This window comes from Cantharellus anzutake (assembly GCF_015039405.1).
Source record: "Cantharellus anzutake strain C23 chromosome Unknown EI90scaffold_58, whole genome shotgun sequence".
NCBI lineage: Eukaryota > Fungi > Basidiomycota > Agaricomycetes > Cantharellales > Hydnaceae > Cantharellus > Cantharellus anzutake.
This window is the reverse complement of record NW_024067008.1, coordinates 504801-530366: the sequence shown is the minus strand read 5'-3', so window position 1 is coordinate 530366 and position 25566 is coordinate 504801. Positions and strand designations below refer to the sequence as shown.

The following is a 25566-nucleotide window of genomic DNA, read 5'->3' as shown; positions in this document are numbered from 1 at the left end:
GTGTGGCCAGAGTTTGAGATATGTAGTGCCACGCATATATTCAAAACGGATTCACCCTGACATCAGTTGGGATGGGGTTGAGATACTTGTCCATCCAGCCCTCAGTTCAAACTGCGAATCACTTTGAATATTAAAGAGTTCGCCCACCCTAGAGATGGACTAGGTTGCACGCGAATGGGGATGACGGTAAGCCTGGTGGCTCTGGCAATTCTGGCAATCACTTGAGAGGGCAGGCCTTGGGCGGAGTTAAGAATTGCAGATATCAATCATCTAACCACACCCAAGGCGGAAAGCTCCATGTGATGGAGGTTGCACGTTTGCCAGCAAAAAGACCTCAAACGTCCTGAAGACTCGCCCAGAGAAGCTGGGCCTTTTTTTCGATTGCCGGTTCAAAAAGTGGGAACACCCAGGTTCCAAGGAACGTGTGCACAGGGTTTTTGGTACTTACGTTTACGGCGTCGTAACGGAAGACGCCGATTGTTGCGTTTTATTGACAATGGTGGCAACCGCCGAAATATGCGTTCTATTCAGGCGTCTTGCGTCTCTGAGTCTCTCGGGTTACGATGACTCTTCACAGAGAATCACCTCAAGGCTCTTCCAATTGCGGCTGAATTATTATTATTTGCCTATATAGGCAAATTGTATGCCTTTGTTTGCAACGTGGTGCATACCTATTCCCTAAAGAGGTATGAAAGCATCTCCTAGCACTTGTTGATAGCATTGATAAACTGGTGATTTTTTCCCAGACGTTCTTTTCCCCCTCTGCCCCATACCTTCGCGTTCGACGGCGTACCTTGTCAAGCCCGCTTTTGCGAGGAGATACTGATTGGGTGCCCTCCTGGATCGCTCAATCATGTCATCTAAGTCCTGGTTGCGGCGGGAAATCCTTTCCTTGAGGTTAGCACACGTGGCTTTTATCAGCTTCACTTGATTAAGAGCGGGTTCGTTCTAGACGACTTGCGTTCAATGTATTTTTCTACGGCACTCACCTAGGACTATTTGCATATGGGTGGTATTCTCAGTATGCCAACGAACGCCTGGTTGCCCTGAACACTCTCCGATATTCTGTCTGGGTGTCCCGCGGAGCGGCCTTGGTTCTCGCCTATGATGCTGCTCTGATCATACTTCCGGTCCTCCGGAATATCCTCAGAATCATAAGACCTACGCTCGCATGGTTGGCACCCATGGACCAGAGCATCTGGTTGTGAGTTTAAACTCTTGTATCGTGTGCTTGAATAAGTCCCCTCAATCATTGTACTTTTCCAGCCACCGACAAGTCGCGTACTCAATGGCATTCTGGACCATGGTTCATACAACCTCGCACTACATAAACTTCATGAGCATCGAGAACACACGTAAGAGCACCTTCCGGCTCCCTGGGTTTGGGCATGTATTTAGTGCACATGGTATCATAGAACTGCGTGCTGAACTCGCTGTACAAATCCACTACAATCAGGCTGCAGGGATCACGGGCCACTTTATGCTTTTCATCATGTTGATCATGTATGAAGTATTTCTCGACGTATTTCTACCTCGCTCAAGCTACTTTCTGCAGGTACACAACGGCGGCTCGTAAAGTACGTGATCAATGTTTCGAGGCATTCTGGTACACCCATCATCTGGCCTTCTTTTTCTTTCTCGGTAATGAGAATCATTACCTGTTGTTTAACTTCTACTCATCACAACATCCAGCACTATATTCGCATGCCACTGGCTGTTTCGTTCGTGATACACCCGAACCTGTGCATACCAAGAAATTTCCCTTCTATGATGCCAACCATTGTCTAGGGTATGGGTCTTGGCACTTCACCGTCGGGCCCGCCATGCTATACATTGGGGAGCGCATCTGGCGTGAAATCAGAGGCAGGAAATACACCAAGCTAACGAAAGTTCTGGTGCATCCCAGTGGTGGGTGTCTTGTGGTGGCACTTGGCATTCTTTGCGCCTGATGTTGCCCCTCGGCGCAGGTGCTCTTGAGTTACGAATGGTCAAACCCTCACTCAAGTACGTCCCAGGCCAATGGATCTTTCTCCAAGTGCCTTCTGTATCCGCTTACCAGTGGCATCCGGTGCGTCCAACTTGTCTGGGAGTGCACATCGTCCTTCCTCATCGGTTTCCCCCTAGTTCTCAATCACGTCTGCTCCAGAGGATCCATACGTATCAGTCACGATATGCCAGGTTGGTGACTGGACAAGAGCACTGGGTGATGCAGTCAGTGCTGGACCATCCGTTGTTGCAGCTCTTGCGGCCGCTACGCAGCCTTCGCAAGGGACGAAAGATCTAGAGAGAAGCGCCTTTGGTCTTCCCGAGCTATCAGATCAGTTCTACGAAGTTGTCGCTTCGGACGAGTCGAGACCTATATCCCTGCCAGAAGTACGGCTAGATGGGCCGTACGGAGCGCCTTCTGAGGATGTATTCAAGTCAGACTTGGCAGTGCTTGTAGGTGCTGGGATTGGCGTCGCTCCTTTCGCGTCTATCTTGAAGCACATCTGGTACCGGCAGCGTGCTGGACGTCTCGAAAAGCTGAAACATGTCGAATTTATATGGATATGCCGCGACGCTGTATCCTTCGCCTGGTTCCAGAGCGTGCTGACGGAGATCGAAGATGCACAGATTGACCGTGAGTCCATGAGCCCCATCCTCTACTCTATACGTGCTTAGCTCCCAGCACAGCGAACTTCTTGCGTATCAACATGTATGTTACTCAGAGCATCGGCATCGACCAACTGTATAACATCGCTATCAACGACACCGGGAGCGTTTATGATCCTCTCACCAAACTGCGCTCGCGGACATTCTACGGAAGACCGGACTTCAAGTCAATTTACTCGCGAATACGATCGGCCGTGGAAACAGGAGCCCTGCTAGGTCCACGAGAGTCTGGTACCGCATTCAACGTCGGGGTGGGTTCTCTTGTCATTTGATAACACGTGGAACGCTTACTCACGTATCTCATTGGTCTTTGTGTCATTTCCGCAACTCACTCGGCCTTCTCCCTCAGACTTTCTATTGTGGGGTGAGTGTTCAAAATGGTACATCCCACTCTTGGAAAGTATTCATCGTTTGGCATTCGCCTTTATCTTCTATTAGCCATCTGCTCTAGCCAAAACAGTCAAAAGTCAGGCTCTTGCATGTTCCACTTCTACGGCTACGTTCACCTTTGCTCAAGTGAGGATATCGATCAATTTGAACTTCGATAAGAATCATTATTGATATCATTTTTCACAGGAACACTTTTGAATGCGCCCGTTCGCTGACCCTTCACCTGAGAATCTTTCATCTTTCTCATTCGTGTCACTCCTTTCTTTTAGTTTTAACTCCGCAATGCACGGCGGTGGTTGCGGGCTGCAGCCGCCACTTGACCCTAAGAGGTGCGACCGTTGGCAGGGAAACACGCCAACCAGACGAACTAGCGCAAGTGCCGTGCAAAAGGCCATGGCAGCAATTTTCTCAGGCAACCTGCAACCCCGTGCATTGCATTGCGACACCTCCTTGCTTTCTCCCTTGCTCTTGATGGCCTATGCAGATCTTGGCTAGTGGATCTGTGTCCAGGATGACTTGTCAATCTTCACATTTCGGCGAGGCCCACAGCTCTGTAGAACACAGATCCTATCGGATCTCCCCATTTCGTTTTCGGTTAACCACTAGCAATGCTCTGTTAACAGCCAGCATTATTCGAGTGACCCATAGACTTATTTCTCAGACACTAATGCGCTTGTGTATATTTTCGACAATTTGCCATCGGGTCGGTAGACTGATCTCCGCGTTATTGCTCCTAAGTCTTTATTTATTTATCACATACCCCCTGTTGGACATTACCTTGGTAGTTTCCCTCACCGACCTGATCAGCAGCAGTTTTTGTTGTTTGCGAGCTGTACCATGTGCATTATATGTACTTCCATTGTTTTACAGTGATTATGCCTCCCATTTTCCCTCGTCCTTGCTCGGTCAAGAAGCTACTCCTGATTCAAGAGGTATTCCGAACCCGGGTGATACAGCCCCCATCGAATGGGAAGGACCGTTTCCCTACTTTAGGAATGACCATGCGACCGCTGCCCCTCGTGATCTAGCGGTAATGGGTGGTTAATATGTCGACGGCACATCGGGCCACATTATCCCGAGTAATCATAATCAGGCACACATGGAATTGGAAAAGCCAGCTTCTGCGCAACCCTGAAACTGCCAAGTCTTGAACGTGGCGACAGAGGGGTCGTAGTGTGAGCGTGAACTACCCAACAACACCAAAGAAGGCTAATTGCTCATATCTCAACAAAGCTTTGAAATTATCTGGCATACCGAGAAGCGATGTGGTAGATGGGTGATTTCACGATAGGGGGGAGCGCTTTCGAGCGACAGATTTTTGGCTGTGGAATTATGCGAACAACAAGATAACTGTTCCCATCACGACTCTAGGCAGGGTTCGCGAACTAGGTTAGCTTCAAAAAGGCGTCATTTCCAATTAGTTGAAGGGGCTGCGATTCGTTGATTCTTATACAGGGCCCCGAGTTCCAGACCAGTCCAAGTGTGTTGTACCCCGAGGGTGCCTGATGGACAACATCTCTAAGTAACGAACTATATGCCATCGCCAACCTATACATCCTCGCAAGCTAACGAGCCCAGACGATTCCTAATCTGAGTTTGGTCGATCACACAAGAGAGTTACTACTAGGTCAGAAGGGGCATTAACCCGGAGATAATGATAGCTATCCCACTATTTGCAGCCATTACAGTAAGTATAATTATTTGAGATCAACTACAAGATTGTCGAATCGCCAATTCGCATTGCCTCAACTGGAAGTGGAAGGAGCTGTAATCAGTAGTCTTTGCCTCCAACTCAAGTTCTCTGGGGAAATCATTCAGGAAAATAGATGTTATCGGCGGAGTATAATGGTACAGATGAGTCCGCACAAAATGCCAGTTACAATCGCGTCCACAATCACCATTAGATCGTATAGGAGAAAATTTCCAATGCCTGGGGCGCGGGCGCGTCAGGAGTCTGGGATGGCGACAACAGATATTCAGTAGCAACCCTGCGCTTTGGGCTCTACATAGAAAAGGCAAGCAGAAGCACCACAGTTACAGATTCGTTATGGTGTCCAGAGTTAACTTCAGCAGGTGGTTGTGTCGACGTTCCTTGTCGTCCGCACATTGTTTGGCAGCTCCTGCTTTCCAAGAGAGCCTCAAATGGTTCTGGGCTACGGCTACCTACTCGCTATTTGGCGCTCCAACTCATTTACTTCATGGAAAACGACCTTGCTCGGGGCGTTGGTATTGTAGTGGTACCGTGAAATCATTTACAAATGGCTCAACATACCCTCATCCACATTTATGTTTGGAAGCTCCAGGCTTCGGCGGTCCGGAGAGCGGAGACGTCGTCGAATTGTCAAATACGGTATAGGGTAACCTGGCGGAATACTGGCTCCACTCCCCGTTGGGGTAATTATCCCCGACTGGGATAAGAAGAATTATCCTTTCCCTTCGGGACCCGCCCTGGCCTAGATATGCGTTGGAAATATCCATCATCTTCAGCGACATACGTACTCGCTCGGCGAGCTGTGTCCTTTCCTGAGGCATGGCTGCACCTTTCTCATCGTAATTGGTTCAAATCCTTTTCCTTCGACGTGAAAAGGCTCGTTTGAAAGCATTATTTTGTTCAGGAATCAACGCTGGACAACAAGTTCCCTAACAAGAAGCTCGTTTTAGGGGGGCTCGACCGCCACCGGTTTGACCCGTTATCGAAACGCTTGTTCAGGCAGCATTAATTGCCTCGGTGCATGGAACCCATAGTCCTCCTGGGTTCGCTACTAATAAGGCGAGCGTTGTTTTATCCATTGATGACGAGGGTCATGATATCTTATACTCGGCATATGGGCCACATAAACCCCATACGTTGCATCTTTGGCCAACTGGGGGCATTGACATTTGGAGCATCGCTGACCCAGTGATCTTGTGATGCCCGACGTAATATCCTATAATCCCATTGTGAATGTCATGCCATTCTGGGAACCGGATGAGGCTCCGGGGCTATCCAGAGAACAAGGATTGGGTCAACACAGGTACATTCGGTCTGCGGTGGTTTTCACACTCGTGTGGCCTCCAAGAGCTGAATGTTGAACCATGCTTGATGGTTCAAGCATCTCTTTTGTTGAAATTGCACCTGCAGAGAGATGGCTTTTTGTCCAGCATCAATCAGTGGGAAACTGTTGTCATCTTGACGATATTCCTGCACTGCGCCGACTCCACATTGAACTTTTATCACTGGGGACCCTTCTGAAAATGGGTATGCGGAGAGCGTATTATTGAGCCACACCTCCAAATCCTCTGCATGATCGTTGTGACTCATCGAAGTGTGTTGGTTTAATGGGAATGGGGACTTTAGTCATCATCGCCATCAGATCGCTCGACTCAACCGAGCAGTTTGTACCAGAAGGTGAGTCTATTGGAAAGGAACAAATCGGAAATCTTTAGGCACCCAAAGGTGTAGCCTGGACTCGTGGTGCTGTGTTCGGCCCAGGGCTCCCTCTACCGGGTCCGCAACATCAATGATCCCTCCCCTGAGTGGTGCTGTCGTGCTAGACGGATTGGGATGGTTGGAGCACATGAAATATGTATACGAGGGCGAAATTTATTTGAGCCCAACTTGTAGATGCCTTCTCATAGTGAATGTTCTGAGTGGGTGCGCAGGCAAAAGGGGTCCGCTCCGCAGTTTTCGTACCATATGTTCCGCGGTTCCAATGTAACTTCATCGACCGGCCGACAATACACACTTTCCCATTACATATCAGTACTTCTTTCCTCATTCCCACCTTTCGCCACAGTCCGCTGTGCAAGTCAATCCATCTCATTCAAATTGGGAAGATGATAGCGATTTGTAATCTATCAGCATCGGTCATGGTTGCATGGCGCCGCCTGATAGAATTATGTTGGCGAACCCCTTGGCCCCTCTAGGTAAGTCCTGCATTCTAAACGTAATGGTAGCCGTACTGGCCATCAAGCCTTTTGTCTCTCTCACATATATCTGCTAGAATCTCGGTAAAATAGTGGCTTCAATCGTACGTCTAGGCTGGACACAACATCTCGTGATGATATTGGCTCATGAGGTGAACATGATATTGCTCGCCATATCATTTCAATGCGTCCAAGGAATAAGTATTTCCGTTGTCAGGAACTAATGAAGAAAGCTACACATTAATGTCTGGTCCCTTGGCCCAGATTCCCATGTCGACATGGCATACATATCTGAATGTGCATTCTCCCACTCGACCATTGACCAGCGAGGTAACAGAATCGTTTTGTATGCACAATAAAAGTGCGCGGTATAGTATGTACCTACTGTCTTGCTTCCATCTGCAAATTCACTCTCAAGTCCTAATTCCATATATTTCGTACACAGGGCTGCAACGTACCCTGGCCGGGTGACTCTTCATCAATATTATTAATAATTAACTAAGTTTTGAGATAAGACCAGGGCATTATTAATATCCTTCGAATCGTTACGGTTTAAGTAGCGGATTGTTTGTAGACCAAACATTATTTCACATCAAAATGTATGCTCTGAATATCACAAATCAAGGCCGGTGTGAAAGGATTTGAGGGACGAAGAACAAGAGAACGTGTTGAACGTGAGGTGCGGACCATGAGGCTGCTCGGCTGATTCCCCTGGAAATGCAGGGTTGGTTCAGGCAAGAAAAATTAAAAAAAAAAAAACTGATATCGATCACAGGATCGAACAAAAGGCCTGAGGAACGAATCACTATTGGCTGGAATGAAGTAAGGGCGATGCAGGATACCCTTATACTGAGTAATAAAGGACAAAAATGGCAAAAGAAGTCGTCAGAAAGCGTGTGGAACACCTCATTGCAAGGAGGAACGAGGACGATCAATTTTCATATTATTTTCGCATCAGATGACCTTCCCACGGCATCGATCCGCACAAGAAATCCGTGGAAGTAGTTAGGAAATCCTCGGAGTGAATCGTGTCATTATCATCATTATCATCCAGCCGACAAAATGTCTTTGTAAGGGGGATGGACGGGCTTGGGATCCGACGTGTGACATGACGTCAAGGACGTGTGGTACCGGTAGCTCGACTATGAACCATCCCAGCTGCAATGGCTGCCCCTGCGACAGTTAGGATCGCTGCACCTCCCGAGGGTCGACCAATCGGATAATCAGGATAATCCTTGACGACGGGAACGGGCACTGGTTGTGGGAAGGAAGGAAGCAGAAGCCGGGAGGAGGTGGAGGAAGGCGTATTGTTGTCTTTGTTGTTCCCAGTAGATGTTGGCTGATGATGACGAACCGTCACACCGAGAGAAGGATCATGGTTGGGATACAAAGAGGGGTTCAAGCGGGGATCATCCCAAGTCGCCAGAGGGTTCAACGAAAGCGTGTCTGAGAGGATTGGTTGGTCTTCGTAAATCGAAGTCCGTCATCAGTCGACTAGCAAGCGACGAACCGACGAAGTATAATTGACCAGAAATGGGGTCCTTCTCCTCAATCCATCCAGTAGGCAAGGCCCGAGTCGTTTTGCTGCCCTTAGCTTCAGCGGGAGGAGCTGGATATTGTGGCATGTTCGAGTGAAGGCTCTGTTCCCACGATCACGCACCATGCATGAACTCGTTATTAATTGGGATTTTTTCGATCAGTCTCGAAGCTAATGATCATGTATTTGGGGTTCAAAGGTAATATGATAAGTCGAGGAAGCAATATTAACATTCTACAATGAAAGCAAGAAAGCGAGAGAGAACGAACCAGGAGGCAATATTGATTAGAAGAAGAAAATTGCGGTGTGGCCCAACCAGAGGCCAACTGCAAGTCTGTATGTCTGGAGCGCGACGAAACGAACTCATACAAGAATTGACATCGAGAACAAGCGGAGCCCAAGTCGAACAAAAGGAAAAATAAATACATAAACGATCTGACTAACGAATCTTATTCGAATAAAGACAGTCGATGTTGCGCTTTGCATAAGCGCTCCATTTTTTGGGGGTGTTTGTCTCCCTTATGGATACATGGATCACGACGCACTAGCCTTTGGGAAGATAAGAAGATAAGATGGCAGCCAAGAGATAAAACACAACGCAAAATTGGCGATGGAGAGAACGAATAAGGTTGTCGGTTGGAAAGCTGGAACGCTACCGATGTGAAATAATACAAGCGGAGGACAGAGGAAAGAGTAGGGGACGCACAGGGGACGCATGAAAAGGGGACAAGGGCCAAGCAGGGTATGAGAGTCGGGCCGCATCAAGCTGGGATGGTCCCGAAAGACACCAAGGGACGCGCATGGCATGAAGGAAGTCGGCTAGAAACGGAATTGAGATTTGTTCGTAGGTCGGAAGTGTTAAAGTTGATACAGTGTGTGAGTGTGTGGTATGTGCGTCCATGAGGTGCGTGCGTAATGGGAAACGAACGCACTGATAGAAGATAAGAATGTGTGTGAAGGTGTTTAAAATGTGAGAAAGTCGTGGTAGTACTGATGATGATGGTGATGTTTGAAATGCGTGATGGATGAGGATTGGTTACGTGTTGGTTTAAGGCGAGGCGGAGTTGTCGAAGAGTTAAAAAGGTGGAATGTTTAAAAAAAAAGAAAAAAAGAAAACAAGCTATAGATAACAAGCGTATTGGCACAAACATGCACAACAGAGAAGATATAGTACAGGTTAAGGCCGAGGGCCGGCGGGTGCTGGCGAAGACGGCTCAACGTCAATCACCATCAGTCTTGGAGAATTAGTGGTTCCAAACAAAACGGGAAAAGTGTCCGAGGATCAGGGTATCCAAGGAAGCAATCATAGCAAAAAGAAGGTCGGACCTGCACTTGACGTTGCGAGAGAGAAAAAGACCAAATAATAAGGCAATCGAGCAAGCAGGCGATCAAGAAAGTCCGGGAGTATTTCAGTGAATGGAGGGAGTGTCGCATGTGCAAATAAAAAAGAAAGCGAGTGTGGTGTTGTGGTGAGATCATTCCTTGGCACATACAGGAAAAAGACGAAAGGCTAGTGGCGCGCAAGCGTTGTGATCGCATGATGGAGATCTCATGACCTGTAAGCCATATCCATCAGGCCATGATCCTCTCCTTGTCCGAAGAATTCATAATGCTGGTGGTGGTGCTCGTAGCCACTGTAGAATTCCCCAGTTTCTCCGCCCGCAGCGTTGTCGAGCGGATGCGGATGGTGCTCACCACCTTCGGCCGGCTGCGATGGCGTTGCAGAAGGCGGAGTCGGGACAGGAGCAGCGTGGCCACCCCCAAGGGCAACAAGGGCCTCTTCGCTAAGTAGGTTAACAGGAGACCCAGCATCGAGAAGGTCTTGTCCGCCAACATTCACGCTAACACCAGGGTGTGGCTCGGTTGATACCTGCCCGTGAGGAGAGGTTGCGGACCCCGCAGATAGACGACGGGCCTGTGGCGAGACTGGTGATGGTATCATCAACTCATGATGGGCTTGTTGATGTTGTACGTGCTGTGGCTGATGAGGGAATTGATGCTGGGTGGGGTGCGCAAACTCAGATTCATGCTGAACCTCCTCAGGGGTCTCTTCCTCCTCATCAAGGTATCTCAAATGAGGCGGTGGCGTGAGTGGCGCAGGAATGGAGAGTGGCGGGAGCGACGAATCATGAGAAGAGATTGTGTGGGATTGCGCGTGAATATGATGTTGTGCGGGGGAAGCTTGCGCTTGGGTTCTCTTGCAGCTCGAAAGTCTAATGCAAATGAAGCAAGTAGAAAGTTAGTGATCGATAGCTAATATGAAGGTGGGAGTTGGCAGGTTGAGACATACTTGATGGCCCTCTCAAGCTGGGAAAGCGCGCGCATTACGCCGCAATCTCTTAACAGAGGCTTCATGGACTCATCCAGGTTGTCAAAGGTGGTGGCGTCTCCACGACCCTCTGAACGGTGTCGCGTCTCGAGGAATTGCCACGTAGAACGAACGTTCTTGCTAAGATGAGCAACGAACCCCGAGGAGCTCGGATCGGCGAGACAATGACACACTGGTTCCTCTTGTGCTTTGTTTTTGCTGCTCGTCTTGTGAGGTGGAGGCGAGGATGAAGAAACGCCAGGGTTGGGGCGACGAGAATGAGATATACTTGGAGGTGGGTTAGTCAAGCTGCGTCGAGTATCTTGAACGTATGGACCCGGAGCACCCGGGAAAGGATCCGTCGCCGTCCGCATCAAGACGTTGTTTCCAAGGCCGCCGAACTTGAGCGACGATCCAGTCGGTACGCTCGCACGACGTTGAAGGCCCATTGTGAGAGGGACAAGGTTGTGAGAGTTGGTGGTTCCGGGGAAGAGGGGGCTGCCGAGAGCACTGTTCTCGTCGATCTCTAGGCCACTCTCATCGCCAGCACTCTCGAGCGAGAACGAGGATGTCGGCTGCTGTTCGACCTTCACACGATATGACTCGTCGAAAAGTCCACCTCCAAGCCCGCCGAGCCCGCTCTCACCCAGCTTCCTCTTCTTCTTCTCGTGACCATCGCACCGGTTGACACCATCGTTCTCCCGATCAGCATGATCTCTACGGGCAGAGCGGACGTGCCAAGACTCCTTAGGAAAAGAGATCGTAGGTGCAGGCGATGGAGGGGGCTGGAAGGCAGAATGGGGTGAGTCCATCGAGGACTGTTGGACGATTGCGTTGGCAGCCCAGCGAGGTTGAGGCTTGTTCTTTAGTTCGCGGACGACGCCTTCGAGTTCAGCAACGCGATTCCGGAGGCTTGTTACTTCATCTGTATCTTTATCTCTGAGAAAGATGATCGGATGAGTATTGGGAACAAGGAAAGGGGCGAAAAAGCGAGTAAAGAGGGGTAGTGGCAAATCAGGTGTGAAGTGGCAATATGATCTCCACATGTGGGTGTGATTTGTGTTGGAAGAGAGGAACTCACCGTGTCTTCTCGCCGACCTCGTAGACGCAGAAACCGGTCTATATCAAGAGCGATAAGCGAGAGCGTTGATGTGAGGCGGACTCAGACCTCGACGCTAAGGCCCGACAGCAGAGTGAAATGGAGGATCAGCTCACCAAGCCCAGAGTGATGCATCTGCCACAGGGACGACCTCGATCACACTAAGCGCCATGAAAAAGGTGATCAGATGAAGGAAAGGGCCTTCAAAGGGACCGTGCGACCCGCACCTTTCTCTTATTCTGATGACAGGACAAGCAAGATTGCGTGGTTCTGTTCCTCCTCTTCTTTCTGTGGTCAATCTTTGGGTCCTCTTGGATGAAGCTCTGCTTGCCACTGTGGATACTGTTAGGATTGAGAGACTTTACGGGTGCGCCGTCCTCAAAGTCAGATGTTGGATCATCCTCGTTGTTGGGTACGTTCAGGTGTCTAGCAGAAGAAGCGCGGAACGCCATCATGGCATGCAGGAAGACAATCTTTGGAGGCTTAGCGAGGTTTCGTTGGCAACAGAAGGAAGAGAAAGAGTCGGGACACGAATGGATTGGGAGGGTGAGCCGTGAGCTCACCAAGAATCTTATATGGACCTGTTCATAAAATGTCTTGAATTCTTCTTCAAGTTGGACGCTTCAATCTTTTTGTGTTGATTTTATCTTATTTTATCTTTTTCCCTTGGATTTCTTCTTTTTGGAAATATTTGTGATGGTATACTAGTAAATATGGATTCATGAATTCTTTAAGGGTGCTACTCTTTCCAGTGTACTATATGTAATATTCCGAGAATTTATTTCTCCCCTGCAATTCTTACGGAATTTCCGGCGCAATCACCTCTCGCTCTGCTCGCTTCCGCCGCGGGAATGTACCAAGAACAGCACGGCAACGTTCGCTCTGCAGGACTACAGAAACGGACTATTCCTTGTGGTCCAGCCCTGAAGCTGGGAGGGCGATCTTGCGCAATTGGGCAGGCTACAACAGATGCCGGCGTCATAAAATCCCTTCTCATCATCCTTTACCGAGGAGATACCGTGACCAACGTGTGGACGCTTTGGCCCCGTGTCATTGTTCACCTTGCCACAACCTAGACCCATTGGCCTGAGCGTGAATGAGGGCCCTCGATTGGCGAAGGAAGAACCTCCCAACCGTTCTCCTATTTAGAAGCCTCGGAAGCTTGAAAAACAACACTCTCTATACATCAACCGTGTTTGCCTTCCTTGCTGGGGGAACAAAGAGGAATTGCATGCGGCCGCCCGGAATGGCAACCGGCTTAGCCGGCGCTATACCAGGAAATCAGGAGTCAGCATTTCAACGGAGGCACAGAGCCGTCAGACCCGTATTTCTTGACCACATCTCCCACTACGGTGCCCCCGCGGCAGGCTTCCAGTCGCACGTTTGTCCACTTCGACGACAGTCATCGTACAGGTCCCTTCCGTTACCCTAGTGAAGGGTCGAGCGTTGAGCCTTTAAGTTGCTAGGGCCCTTCTTCAGTGCTGTGGGACCAATGCAAATTCTGACGCCGAGAGCGCAACACATTTTCGCCTCAGCCAATATGCCTTAATCGCTCATCGTGATCACAGAGGCAATTTCTCCCCATCTTTACATGGTGACACGCGAACGATTCACGCAGCTACAAGAATACAGGCGGCCAGGGGCTCAAGCAAATCCCCCCGGGACGGCCAAACAAATTGGGACTCATTAGCGAGAAAGCTAGCTTTACTCTTCATGGCTTCCAAGGACGTTTCGCATGTTCCGATTGCGGACCGCATGATCAGCTGCTTCCAATGGTAATTGTACATGCGGGAAGATAACAATCGGGCAGGCAATCTTTGAATAAGAGCATCACACGTTATATATATCTCGACCCTATCCCCAAACAACAAAGATAGGACTACATTGCCCTAATCTAAAATGGCCCAACAAAATCCAACAAAATGAAATGAAGTTGCTCCTTTACTTACCGGGACGAATGCTTCGTTCGGGGACTGAGGATGGTTGGATATGGGCTCGTGATGGGATCATACAAACGCGCTAGTGGTCATGTTCGTAAGTCCGCGTGGGTATGCGAGGACAGGTGGTTGAACAGGTGAAAAAGGCGGTCAAAGGCGGTATCGATAGGATCGGTGTGTATACCCGAAGTATGTGTGGCTGAGATCGCGCATATTTTCTGGGGTGATATATTAGTGGCAGAAGCAACCCGAGCTGTGACTCTGAGTCGAAGACCCCACGTTTGCGGATAATGTCTGTTCAGGGAAACAAGAGGAGTTGAAGGTCAGGAGGGATACCGCCAGGGTCGAGTTGCCTCCTTTTTCTTGGTTTTCGCCATCGCGGCTCGATAAACTTGAGCCTCGTGTTTTCCTGTGTTCATATTTACCCCGCACGTCACCCCGCGTACGTACACAGTTCCGAGCCGATCGATCCGAGTGTCTGGTGAATCATAACGAGGCATGCTGTACACTCCAACATCACTCGAAGAGCACAAGGGTCAGAGAAGCTACAAGGTGCCTACGAAACGGTTAAGGGGTGCCGATCACAGTATTGGCATGGTGTGGATGCGAGGAAATCCTGAAAACTAATCGATTCCTTCGGGACCCTCGCGCGCGGTCATCAACCAATTCCTGAGCTGTGCATCTTTCACCACCGGGAATGTTTCATCAACGAAACTCAATCACTGGCACGCTGTGATCGACAAAAAGCCATATGAAACCTTTTGGTGTGACCTATGTAATTACACCTATCTGCACACGCTGTACCTCGAAGATCTTTGACATACATCTAAAACGGAAGCTGACAATAGGGAAATCAGTTAGAACATATGCTCGTTTCTCAAGTTTGGACTTGCTTTCCTCCAAAGCTACCCCTATGTGCTGAACGCTTATGATCAAGCGATCAGCAGTGTCTGGGGATGCAGGCGCGTGACAAGTTAATGATTCAGTCGTCATTTTGCACATTCCATTGGGGTGCACACGCGCTATCACAAAAAGTGCAAACACTCAAATGGAGTACATTCCACTTTCGTCGAGAGGAGCCTCACACTCGCACTGATGGAGTGTTGACATGTGAAGCTGCTAATTAAGGCAGTCTCGGGTGAGGTCATGCTCTTCGCACACAGTGCACGAGCATTACAAGTTCATGAACATGAAGACGACATGATATAGGCTGTCTTCCATGGAAAGTGCCCGCACCCGTCATCTGACCCTAGCGAAATTGGGCATGACCAAGATAGGAGGCCTGTGAACCGGTGCGAGGTGCGACGGCAAACAACGAGTGATATTAAGATCTAGATCTCACCGTATGCGCCCAATGTAGTTACATAAACCCCAGCCACCGCGTGATACGCTACTCCGCCGCTGTGGCAATAAATATCACTGGTTGGCCACATCGCTAAGGAAAGCAAAACAGAATAGGGGCTGGTGAAGTGAGCAAGAGTAAAATTGACTCAACGTCGGCAAAAACTTTGTACTGATCTCACAGAATGGAGCAGCTGCCGAGCTCAAGAATGTGCCATTGAACACTATACGTCTGTTGTGCAAGTAATAAGTTGTTCATGGCAACAAGTGAACGACGCGAATCTCGAGGCTTAATTTGAGATGGATCAAGACGCCTGCCGTAGGCAGAGCGTAGATATGAGAAACCATCCGACTATAAGCCTAGAATGAAGCTATAGCGGAGTTGATCATTTACCTTCCAATATGGCTGCTGCGACCACAGCGTTCAATGGAGAGTGCTGGAGTAGTTTGTCTCGCCCAAGAGGGGACGGCAGTGTCACAACAATAGTTTCGAGAATACCTGCACGCTCCCGCGGAGAAACAGCTTGGCTTCAACCGATGCCACAAGGAGTGCCTTCCATATCCGCGGAGTTCCCATTCCTGAATTGGCCAGACAACCAAATCAGCACACTTGGTAGCCCGTTGGACCACTACCAGGCGATAGAGCGGTTCTAATTTTTGCGCCACATTGGGGACCCCGACAACGTAAATCCCTCGCCACCGATAGAAGCTGGACGACGGGCTTTGTAACTGAGCTCTCTGATTTTCGGCCTCGCGACTTGACTTCGGCCAATGAGAATTCGATCTTAGGTTGTGCTTTCGATGTTGAACTGCGGCAGGCGTGTCGCAAAAACTTTTCGGATATAAAAAGCAGACGACGCCCTGGGGACGCCCTGGGGACACCCTGCACCGCCGAGGACCTAATCACCACGTCACCCAACGCAGTATCAGCGATCATTAAAGGTTAATTGCGGAGGTAGAGCGAAGGGTTTCTAGGAAGGGACCTGATCTCGATCGAGCAAAAGAAGTCATCGACCTGGCCCCGATCACGGGGCTGATAATCATAGATTAGCAGTGCTGTGAGTAACTACCAACTGGAGCTAGAGCGCTGTATTCAAGGTGTTTCAGTGATTGAGTATAGCGACAAGACTGATTTTGGTCGAAAATGGCCACGACAATGCGTGCAATGTGGCCAGGAAAGTGTTTAGTGTTTGAGACACCAGGATGAGGCACAAAGAACTTTCCGTGTGGATTTGGCGTTGAAGCGCCAATGATTCGAATGGAAATGGAACAGAAAACCGATGCATCAAGGACCCAGAAACGTTTGTAAAAGTGGCTCAATAGTCGTATTAGCACGTACAACGCGCATTGGGAGACGTGTGGAAAACATCAAGAAGGAAAACAGCACTGAGGCTGGAGAAAGGAACACGGAGCGAGTCCATTCAAATTCGGTACCGAATCTCCGTCCGTTTGCTTTGGACCAAGCTTGTGTCCATAGCGCGCAATTGCATCGTCGAGGAGACTATTTATCATCCGATGAGAAGGGGCTGGTTGTCGCCATGGCGTGCTACGCTTTGACCGTGTCTTAGAGTTGAAATTTGGGTGCGACAGGAGGCTCCGAATGTGAACCTAATCGAATATAAGTCAAATACACATTAGCATAGTCCAGATAATCTCCGGAGAGACTAGCATGTTGAGGGGTAAAGAATATGGTCAAGAAGGCGAGGGTAGAAGATGCATAAGTGATCAGCAAGGAACTGACCTAGATGTGGCGGGATCTAATATCTTTTCGTTAGGCAGCGGCGGTTGGGAGGTCAGTGCCTCATTATTTGTCTCCTGGTTCATTCGCTTTTCGATCATGACCCCGCAGCTCTTGTTGGAGCTTGCATTCTGCAAGGAGTAACATACACCTTGTCCACGATGGACGATGGTTGTTGACAAGGTGAGCATGGTCCAATCTGCTTGGTCGTGACTGATCAGAGATCAATTTAGTTGAGACAAGAACGGAGGTGGTTAGTTATCAGCACATTTGGATTGACCTATCGTGAAAGCTGTGAAGATACCCAGCTCTCGCCAATACTTTACTCCTGACAGCCATACTAGGGCTCCGTGAAAAGCTGTCTTGCCCAAATAGCTTGTGCCTTCCGCCGATGAAGTAAAAGGCCCAGTGCATTACAAATGCTCGGAGGCTGCAACTCGACCCTGATTCTTCCAAGTTCCTTACTAGACATTTCGGCAAAGGGCGGTAGCGAATTCCCTGTGGGGAAGTGGTCGAGCACATTTTCCGATGATCTGGGGGTGGGAGAAGAACGGAAAACGTTGGCACCGTGGAACTCAGGGTGAGTTGCGATGCAGTCCGAGAATGGAAAACGTGAGTTGCATGGTTGAATATCAAACATTAATGTGGGAAATATCAGCAGACCGTCGAAGTGTTCATCAGCGTTAATGACTGCGCCGACAAGTCGCAAGGCCCCTAGGCATGCACACGTCATGAGTGCTGATCCCGCTGACAAGAACTCTGACTCAACAAAGTCTGAAGGCGCAAAGGGCTACACCCAGCAGCTGGGACTAGTGTAATTGCGCGCGTCGATGGGAGCCTTCGCAGTTTTGTCACCGTGCTGAGATCGATTCAGATGGTTGCGGACAATGTTAATCACTTCCACAAACAGACGTCTAGCGAGAGTCCAGTCCCTTAACCTGGGTCGACGTGACAATGGATGCTTACGGACAATGCGAAGAAGGTGTTCCAGTCGCAGCACTGGTGAATGCGCCCATACATTGCGAGATTTTCAGGATCCCTTATTCGATGCGAAATGTCGCATCTCCAAAGACGTGGGGAAATATCCCACGAACAGACCGCTCTCTACTAAGAGAACGCTGATGGCCCACATCAAAATAGCAGGTGTAAGAGCCTATGTGCTGTTTGACAGCGGGGCCGAAACGGATGTGATATCGCCGGATTTCGTCCGTGCGGTCCACATCCCAATTCTCCAGTTGGAGAATCCGGTCATCCTCCAAATGGGGATGAAAGGAACAAGATCAAAAATCTTGTTCAGAATGAACATGGGGTGTCGAGACCAATGACCATGTTGAGAAAACATTACTTCGATGTCATCAACATCAACAGATACGACGCCATACTGTACCCACGCGACCAACTACTGGTGCATCCCAAGCATGACACAAAATTTCTGCCAGGTGATGAACCGGGAGCTCATTTTGATGCGTGACAACCCGACCGGCAGGCGCGTGACCTTGACCGTGGGAGCATGATCCAGAAGGAAACCAACATGCTGATGGTCATGTTTGGTAGCCAGAATAAATGTGATTAATTTGAAAATGAGTTTCCCTTTAAAATTTCTTTGCACCTAAGTATGGATGGTTTTGCTCTGGCGCGACATATCTGCTCTCATACAGATGAGCCCATCCTGTACAGCGGTATCCCAAATACACTTATTGGGTCCTACTTTCCCAGACACACCCTGTCCGTTGCTGGGTTTCTCCAGTTCAAACTCCCATCATTCCAAACAAATCTACAAATTACATCTGCATCTCTCAGTAATCACCCACCCTCTGTCACAGCATTAGCTGAAAGTGACCTCCGCAACATGCCCTGCCCATGCTGCCCTATCATAAAGAAAATCATTTCTGAATATGATCCCAATGACGATAACCCACCTTGTTCAGTAAAAATCGGCATCCGCTATGTCCCTGTCAGCATTGTCCGAATTTGGGAAGTCCTATTTCAGATTCACAATGTCCAGAGGATGTGGAGAGAGTCAGAGGCGCAAGTTGAGAAACTGGCAAGCCGTTTCCCTACTCACTGCATTGCCATCAAGGTGGCCATAAATCGACTCCTGTCATGCGAATGGAATACCGAAGTCCTTGGATTCTCAAAATCAATTTTGGGTTCAATTGGGGGACTGATACGTCATCTCACCTTATCCTGTCTCGTAACCACTGATATCTCATACCACATAGAACTTCTGGAAAGGGATTTGGAGGCCCACGGAATACATGCTAGGCTCTTCAGCCCCATTGATGTCCAGTACCTGACTGGATGTGCCACGCAACTGGATTGGAACGGCCACAAAAGATACACAAATGATTGTACCTGCAAAGTTCTCTGCAGATTTGGCTCTGAGCTCTCATCTGGAACTATGTCTCAGTTTGGTGGGATCACTCACATCAACAACAATCATTGGGTTGCCTTTGTGATCTCTGCCACAGAATCAACCATTTACCTTGCAGACTCCTTACACCAGCCAACAGGAGTTGACATCGCAGCCAAGGAGGCAGTCAATGCTCTTCAATGGTGGCTCAACATGTCTTATCTGGAATCAAATCAATCAGTTCTTCCATTTCATGTTGCGCTGCTGCCGATTGCTTATCAAAATGATGCCACTTCATGTGGTTTCTTTGCTCTCAATGCGTTGATGAACTGTTTTATTCCAATGAAATACCCACTTTGCAAAGACATCGCAATGCTGTGTGTCAAATTCATCACATCAATCCTTGACCACCATAGTGCACAGGTGAGTGACCACACATAGCTAAGCAGATAAAACAAGCTCACCGACATGTTATTAGGCAATGCCTATCCCAGAAGCAACTGCCCTGATGGTGACAGCCACCTCAGAGGTAGCGACCTCAGCAGAAATAACTGGACCATCAGACCCAGTGATAGCCAAGCCAGTGCCAATGGCATTCTCATCATTGGTGGCTACCCCTGCAGTAATGACCCCAGTAGCAGAAACTGAGCAACGATCCAAGTGACAGCAATGGAAACTTTGACGGGACTCCTAACAGTAGCGGAACCGACTTACCCAGTAAATCAAGGAGCTAGCAGAGCCGTGGTGGGGTCCTCAGTTAGTTCAGATGTCAGAAAATCGAAGGGAAAAAAACAGAAGTTGGACTTGGCCATGCCAAAGGGGGTTCAGGAACATGGGTTGCTGTGGTTCTTCAGCCGAGTAAGTCAGGAGGAATATGAGAAGCAAAAATCAATCGAACTTGAAAGAATCACTGAAAGATGTGAGGAAGCGAAATTGGCACAGCAACATGCAGAAAGACAGAAGTTGGAGAGGAGTTGAGCATTAGCATGGGAAAGACAATGGCATCACAGAGCGAAGTTGGAAATGGGCAGCAACAGCACAAAGAAAAAGGTGAAGTTTATTCAGTAGAATCCCTGTGGCCTCTAATGAAAAGAAATGTTCAGCGCTTGCTCAACATGGAACCAAATACTTGTGCTCCAAGCAAGCCAGTCCCGATCGCAGAGATGTCATGGCTGAAGCGTCATATTCAGCAATGGTTGAGAGAACAGAAGTGCAGAAAGACCACTCACAATGCAATACACCCTCATAGTCAAAGAGTGCACAAGTTTGCGATGGCGACAAACTGGTTCCAGCCTGCCTTCTGGACAATAATAATTGAAGTAGCAGTGACCATTGGCTGGCACATGAGTCCCACTGAAATAACAAAAGGATGTCAATTGAGAAGCCCAAGGCTCTTTCACTCATTGTGTCCTGATGTCGTTGGTAAGTGGATTGATCACACGGGGTCATGTCCACGTTGGTCCAACAAAACGCTCGCAAAGGTTGCAAAAGAAAATTGTCCAGGAGGCAATGTTATGAAGAGGGGGATATTGGTGAGTCTATAATGGTTAGTAGTATTCTAAAAACTTAAAGAAGGAATTGGGACACACAGGCATCCTATCCAGATACAATCGCTGCAATCAAGCGAACACTGCTGGGCATCCAACAGGCTGGTGCTGCATTGGACACCCACCAAATCCGTGGCATCATCATTGCCCAAATTCAACACACCCAGCCCGGAATCCTGAGAACTGTTGTGAAGGAAGATGGGAGTGTGTTCGCTGTGAGCATGACATGGGTCCGGAGGTTTCTCTGAGAAGAAATGAATTGGAGCTTGAGACAGGCAACTCGTGCTTCGCAAAAGATCCCACCTGATGCCGATAAAAAAATCCACTGCTCACTGCTTTGTCAAGCTTACTCCATCCACCACTATGCAATCCCTGATAGTCTTTGGGTGAATTCAGATCAGACACAAGTGATCTATCAACAGAATTCAGCCTCCACATACGAACGGAAGGGATCCCGTCAAGTTTCTACTGTGGGGCATGATGAGAAGCATGCATTTACTCTAAATGTGGCCATTTCTGCTAGCAGGGTTCTTTTGCCATTCCAGGCCATCTTTCGTGGCAAGACCCCAGCAAGTTTGCCTTCGACACATGCCCTAGTCATGACGAAGCCATGCAACTTGGCTTTATTTTCGAGTTTTCTGGAAATGATACATACTGGGCAAACCTTACAACAATGAAATCTTTCGTATCACATATACTGGCTCCTTACTTTAGCGCTGCAAAGGAACGGCTATCTCTCGATCCGCTGCAGGAGTGTATCTGGCAACTTGATGTGTGGCCTGTTCATACATCTCTTGAATTTCGTATCTGGATGTACAACAACTATCCTTGGATCATACTTGACTATGTTCCAGGTGGATGCACGGGCCTATGGCAACCCTGTGACGTTGGCATCCAGCGTCCACTGAAACATGCAGTAAAGCAATCACAGCAGTCGGCTGCCATGCGAGAGGTTTACTCTCAGTTGCAAAATGGGATCTCCTCATGCAATATAAAACTCGACACCAGGCTTCCTGTACTGAGGGACCATGTCCCTGAAACATTGGTTCATACTTTCCATGTTATGAATCAGCAGGATAAAATTCATAAAGTGAGGAACAACACTATGACTACTAACTATGGTGCTAACAAAATACAGGCCTTTCAACTATGTTGTTCAGGTGATTTTAACCTCTCCCATTCCAGCCTGATGTCAGGGACGGCTCGAGGGGTAGCGGCGTAGCGCTCGGCGCTAGCGGCCCAGACGGTGGCGGGGCGGTAAGACCGTATAGTGGGCAGCCCTCACCCGGGCTTACATCCCTGTGTGGCTTCTTAGGCTGAAGCGGGAAATATATTGTTATTAGGGTGGGAAGCTAGACTAAACTAGGGTACTTGCCTGAAGTGGGAAATGAGAAGAAGGTTACTTCTTCGGTCCTGCTTTGGCTTAGTTTATATACATGTGTGAATGAGTCACGTGGAAGTGCCATGTCACCTTCGGATGAAGCCGGGTTACCGTGGGTGGCTCCGCAGTCGATCCCGAGTGTTGGAGGGGAAGTACAAGTAGGAGTGCGTGGCGTGTCCGGCGTGGCGGTGCCCCTACGGGGTGCTCAGCGTCGGGCACGTCCGTGCTACAAGTGTAGGAAAGAAAGAGAGAGGTCCTCCGTATAAAGATAGGAAAAGAGAAGAGGGAAAGAAGGGAGAAAAAAGAGGATGAGACGAAAGGAAAGGAGGTGGTGGCGGCAGCGGCGGCAGCATGCCCTGACACCTGACCAGCTGTCCACTACATGTAATCCTCAACACTCTTCACCAGACCGATCCTGACCTCACAAGAGCAATCACGGCACCACGAAAGCCACCACACATTGGGGGTGACATCTACTCAGGTCCTGACTCTACTGTACATGAGCGGGAGTTCCCGGATATCCCAGAAGATGATGTTGATGTGATGGTGGATGGGGTCTTCGAGCATGTGGCTGGGAATGTGCCTGATGGACTCGAGGAAGTTGATGGTGGCCTACAAGCGGGACGGACTTGTGCTGAGGAAGCTGAGTCCGACACCCTTGATGACATCACCATGCTCCCTTCCTCTAGCCTCAGCTTGGATCTTGGCTGTGGAATGCAAGCAAGGTGGGCACGCAATTTGGAGGAGGAGATGAAGATTTTTCACTTCTAATATAAATATTACTAAAAAGGGCATTTGAAATATAATTGCATAGCCACTGAGCTGTCACAAGGAATTTGTGTGACACAGGCTGTTCAACTGCACCCCCAGCGTGACGCGTGACATGACCGTCATTTCGGCCGGACCGGGAGGCCAGCATGACACGTGACCGGTAGTTGGTCATGTGGGTTCAGTATTTGGCACCCCCTGGTTGAATACCAGGCTACAATTGTTATGAGGGTTCCCCTCAAACTGGATGGCCGAGCTTGCAGCGCCTTCGGCGCTGCGCTGCAAGCTTGGCCATCCAGTTTGGGAGGAACCCTCTAACAAACCGTACTGCAATTTCAAATATATGCCATCTTCATTTGTATGCAAAGTGTTTAGTTCAGGCAATGATCTATTTGTTGCAGTAAATAAACTCCATACCCAATCCAAGAATCTGAGCCATACCCACAGATTGAAATGTGCATTCAGTGTCAGGGATTGCTTGTCAGTCCAAGTCAAGTATCACCCAAAAACCTAGTCATAGACAAAGCTGAGGTTCCAACCCTCAGCAACACATAGGGCTATATACATGAGAGATATGAATCAATTGGAAGAAAAAGGATCAACAGAACTAAATGATGAGGTAGGCAACAAACAGGGAGATACTCAGATCAAGGGGTGGAGTCAGATCAGGGAAAGGGGTGAGAGAGTTATGGGCTGATGCAGCTACATGCAGTGATATATGTAGTCATATGCTATGTCCCTGACATTCAGATTGGCCCACAAAGATACTGTACTGGCACGATCAACAACCTGTCACGTGTCACGTGAAGGTCTTGGATTGAATTGAAAATCAACAAAATTGAATTGATTTATGGCTCCAGTAACTCCTGGAGGCCATGGGAAGAGGTTGTTGGTCGTGCCAGTACAGTAGGCCAATATGGGTCTGATCTGCTAGGAGCCCTAGATGTCAGGTAGAGGGAGGGTGCATGGACACTCCTCCACATGTATGTGGGTTAAAGTCTTGGCAGGTGACTGATAAAAATGGAAGCAGGATTGCATATATACATGCTACCCAGGGAAATCAATGTTATCAGAGACAGCTAGCCATGTGTTCTGCACTTGCTCCCTGTCCTTACTCCACATTGGTCACTGCAGGGGCTGTCCTGCTCTGCTCCATATGGCATTATTAAAGAGATACGTTCCCACCACACCACAGCCCCATACCCAACTTCCCAACCCCCTACCCGACCCAACCACCAACCCAACCCATGGGCAATTACTTTCCAGGGATGCATACACACACACACACACACACAGCACACAGCACACAGCACACACCACACTGCACTCACACACCGCACTCACACACTGCACTCACACACCACACTCACACACCACACTCACACACCACACTCACACACCACACATCACACATCACACACCACACACCACACACCACACACCACACACCACACACCACACACCACACACCACACACCACACACCACACACCACACACCACACACCACACACCACACACCACACACCACACACCACACTCACACACCACACTCACCACACTGCACTCACACACTGCACTCACACACTGCACTCACACACTCCACACTCCACACCACACACACACTCCACACACTCAGCACTTGCACACACACAGCCCTTACCCAAACAAATGCATGCCTTGCAAGCTCAGCCAACAAACCACTGTCTCAACCCATGGCAGTTACTCTCTGGGCATACTGTGCTGCTGGATGTGACTGCATGTACAATGCCTCGCAAGCTTGGCCAATAATGTATAGATGTCAGAGGAAGAGGACCCAATCAATCAATCATCATCTAAAAATACATATTCAGATACATCAACATCATATGGGTTTTCATGAAAATCAAGCTGTTCACGTCTAACATTATCTCGGAGCAACATTCCCCAAATCCCACCTTCTGGATTATTGACTTTTTGGAGACGGGTCAGGTCAAATGATGTTCTGAATGCAATTCCCTTGATTGACTTGACCCGTGAGATTGCAACATATGATAATCCAACTGCAAAGTCACTTGGTCCCAAATCAATCACTGCCCTTTCAAGTGTTAGACCTTGACTCTTGTGGATGGATATACCCCATGCAAGTGTAAGTGGAAATTGGGTACGGGAAAGTGAGTGTTTATCCCGAGTCTCCCAGCGTGTAGTGAAGGGGATAATGGGCACAACTGGGCAATCTGGATTGCTTTGAGATAGCCACTTTGCATCCACTGGGCCAGTGTATGTTGGGATGCATACAAAAACAACCAGAGGGATGTCTTTAGTGGGATCAGCATCTGGTGCATATCCAATATGGTCCACTGTCCCACGAGCACCATTCACAAGACCTGCATTTATATCAATACCTTGTGGGGAAGACCATGTATTTATATGTCTCACCTTTATCTGTCCAAATATTTCGAGTGAGCATGACAGAAGCACCTTCTGCTAGCAAGATCTCACTGTCCAAACCTTCTGCCTCATCTTTTGATGCAGCTGCTGCTCCTGCCCCATGGTTTATTGCCTTGATACGAACAACAGGCTTATTCAATGAGGCTAATCGATGAAGGTTAAAGGTATCAACAAGCTCATT

At 48.8% G+C, this 25566-nt stretch overlaps 7 protein-coding genes across 7 annotated transcripts; 3 read left to right on the top strand and 4 right to left on the bottom strand.

Annotated features, from left to right (window-relative positions):
- Positions 1-853: 853 nt before the first annotated feature.
- EI90DRAFT_3129590 (ferric reductase NAD binding domain-containing protein) lies at positions 854-3213 on the top strand (the record flags this gene model as incomplete). Its single annotated transcript, XM_039064213.1, has 10 exons — positions 854-897; positions 953-1204; positions 1267-1503; positions 1556-1641; positions 1693-1908; positions 1968-2068; positions 2125-2620; positions 2674-2903; positions 3002-3016; positions 3091-3213. 10 exons carry the CDS (start codon positions 854-856, stop codon positions 3211-3213), a joined length of 1800 nt encoding a protein of 599 aa, XP_038911833.1.
- Positions 3214-8062: 4849 nt separating this feature from the next.
- Positions 8063-8573, bottom strand: EI90DRAFT_3019419 (uncharacterized protein; the record flags this gene model as incomplete). The annotated part of the gene is made up of 2 exons (XM_039057362.1): positions 8063-8412; positions 8459-8573. 2 exons carry the CDS (start codon positions 8571-8573, stop codon positions 8063-8065), a joined length of 465 nt encoding a protein of 154 aa, XP_038911832.1.
- A 1776-nt stretch (positions 8574-10349) lies between these two features.
- EI90DRAFT_2232767 (uncharacterized protein) lies at positions 10350-11698 on the bottom strand. Its single transcript, XM_039052733.1, has 3 exons — positions 10776-11698; positions 10636-10698; positions 10350-10493 (listed from the first exon to the last, which is right to left on the bottom strand). The coding sequence occupies exons 1-3, from the start codon at positions 11603-11605 to the stop codon at positions 10427-10429; spliced, it is 960 nt and encodes a 319-aa protein (XP_038911831.1). The 5' UTR covers positions 11606-11698; the 3' UTR covers positions 10350-10426.
- EI90DRAFT_2831180 (uncharacterized protein) lies at positions 11657-12188 on the bottom strand (the record flags this gene model as incomplete). The annotated part of the gene is made up of 4 exons (XM_039053618.1): positions 11657-11732; positions 11875-11912; positions 12009-12053; positions 12120-12188. Coding segments are annotated over 4 exons (228 nt in total), but the record flags the coding sequence as incomplete, so codon positions are not given.
- Positions 12189-16567: 4379 nt separating this feature from the next.
- EI90DRAFT_2233181 (uncharacterized protein) lies at positions 16568-17606 on the bottom strand. The gene is made up of 3 exons (XM_039052735.1): positions 17177-17606; positions 16912-17121; positions 16568-16778 (listed from the first exon to the last, which is right to left on the bottom strand). Exons 1-3 carry the CDS (start codon positions 17428-17430, stop codon positions 16679-16681), a joined length of 564 nt encoding a protein of 187 aa, XP_038911829.1. The 5' UTR covers positions 17431-17606; the 3' UTR covers positions 16568-16678.
- A 917-nt stretch (positions 17607-18523) lies between these two features.
- On the top strand, positions 18524-19925 carry EI90DRAFT_3129587 (uncharacterized protein; the record flags this gene model as incomplete). The annotated part of the gene is made up of 2 exons (XM_039064212.1): positions 18524-19684; positions 19740-19925. 2 exons carry the CDS (start codon positions 18524-18526, stop codon positions 19923-19925), a joined length of 1347 nt encoding a protein of 448 aa, XP_038911828.1.
- Positions 19926-22272: 2347 nt separating this feature from the next.
- EI90DRAFT_3129586 (uncharacterized protein) lies at positions 22273-22960 on the top strand (the record flags this gene model as incomplete). The annotated part of the gene is made up of 2 exons (XM_039064211.1): positions 22273-22353; positions 22598-22960. The coding sequence occupies 2 exons, from the start codon at positions 22273-22275 to the stop codon at positions 22958-22960; spliced, it is 444 nt and encodes a 147-aa protein (XP_038911827.1).
- Between the last annotated feature and the right edge of the window lie 2606 nt (positions 22961-25566).

What these genes read in the sequence shown, in the direction of transcription:
- EI90DRAFT_2233181 (XM_039052735.1), bottom strand. Translation starts at nt 17,430, where the DNA reads ATGTGCTCGACCACTTCCCCACAGGGAATTCGCTACCGCCCTTTGCCG. An exon ending in CACGATAGGTCAATCCAAAT is followed by an intron (nt 17,122 to 17,176) that starts GTGCTGATAACT and finishes ATCTCTGATCAG; the next exon opens with TCACGACCAAGCAGATTGGA. An exon ending in TTAGATCCCGCCACATCTAG is followed by an intron (nt 16,779 to 16,911) that starts GTCAGTTCCTTG and finishes ATATTCGATTAG; the next exon opens with GTTCACATTCGGAGCCTCCT.
- EI90DRAFT_2232767 (XM_039052733.1), bottom strand. Translation starts at nt 11,605, where the DNA reads ATGGACTCACCCCATTCTGCCTTCCAGCCCCCTCCATCGCCTGCACCT. An exon ending in CAGCTTGAGAGGGCCATCAA is followed by an intron (nt 10,699 to 10,775) that starts GTATGTCTCAAC and finishes CATTTGCATTAG; the next exon opens with ACTTTCGAGCTGCAAGAGAA. An exon ending in CAACATCATATTCACGCGCA is followed by an intron (nt 10,494 to 10,635) that starts ATCCCACACAAT and finishes GAGTTTGCGCAC; the next exon opens with CCCACCCAGCATCAATTCCC.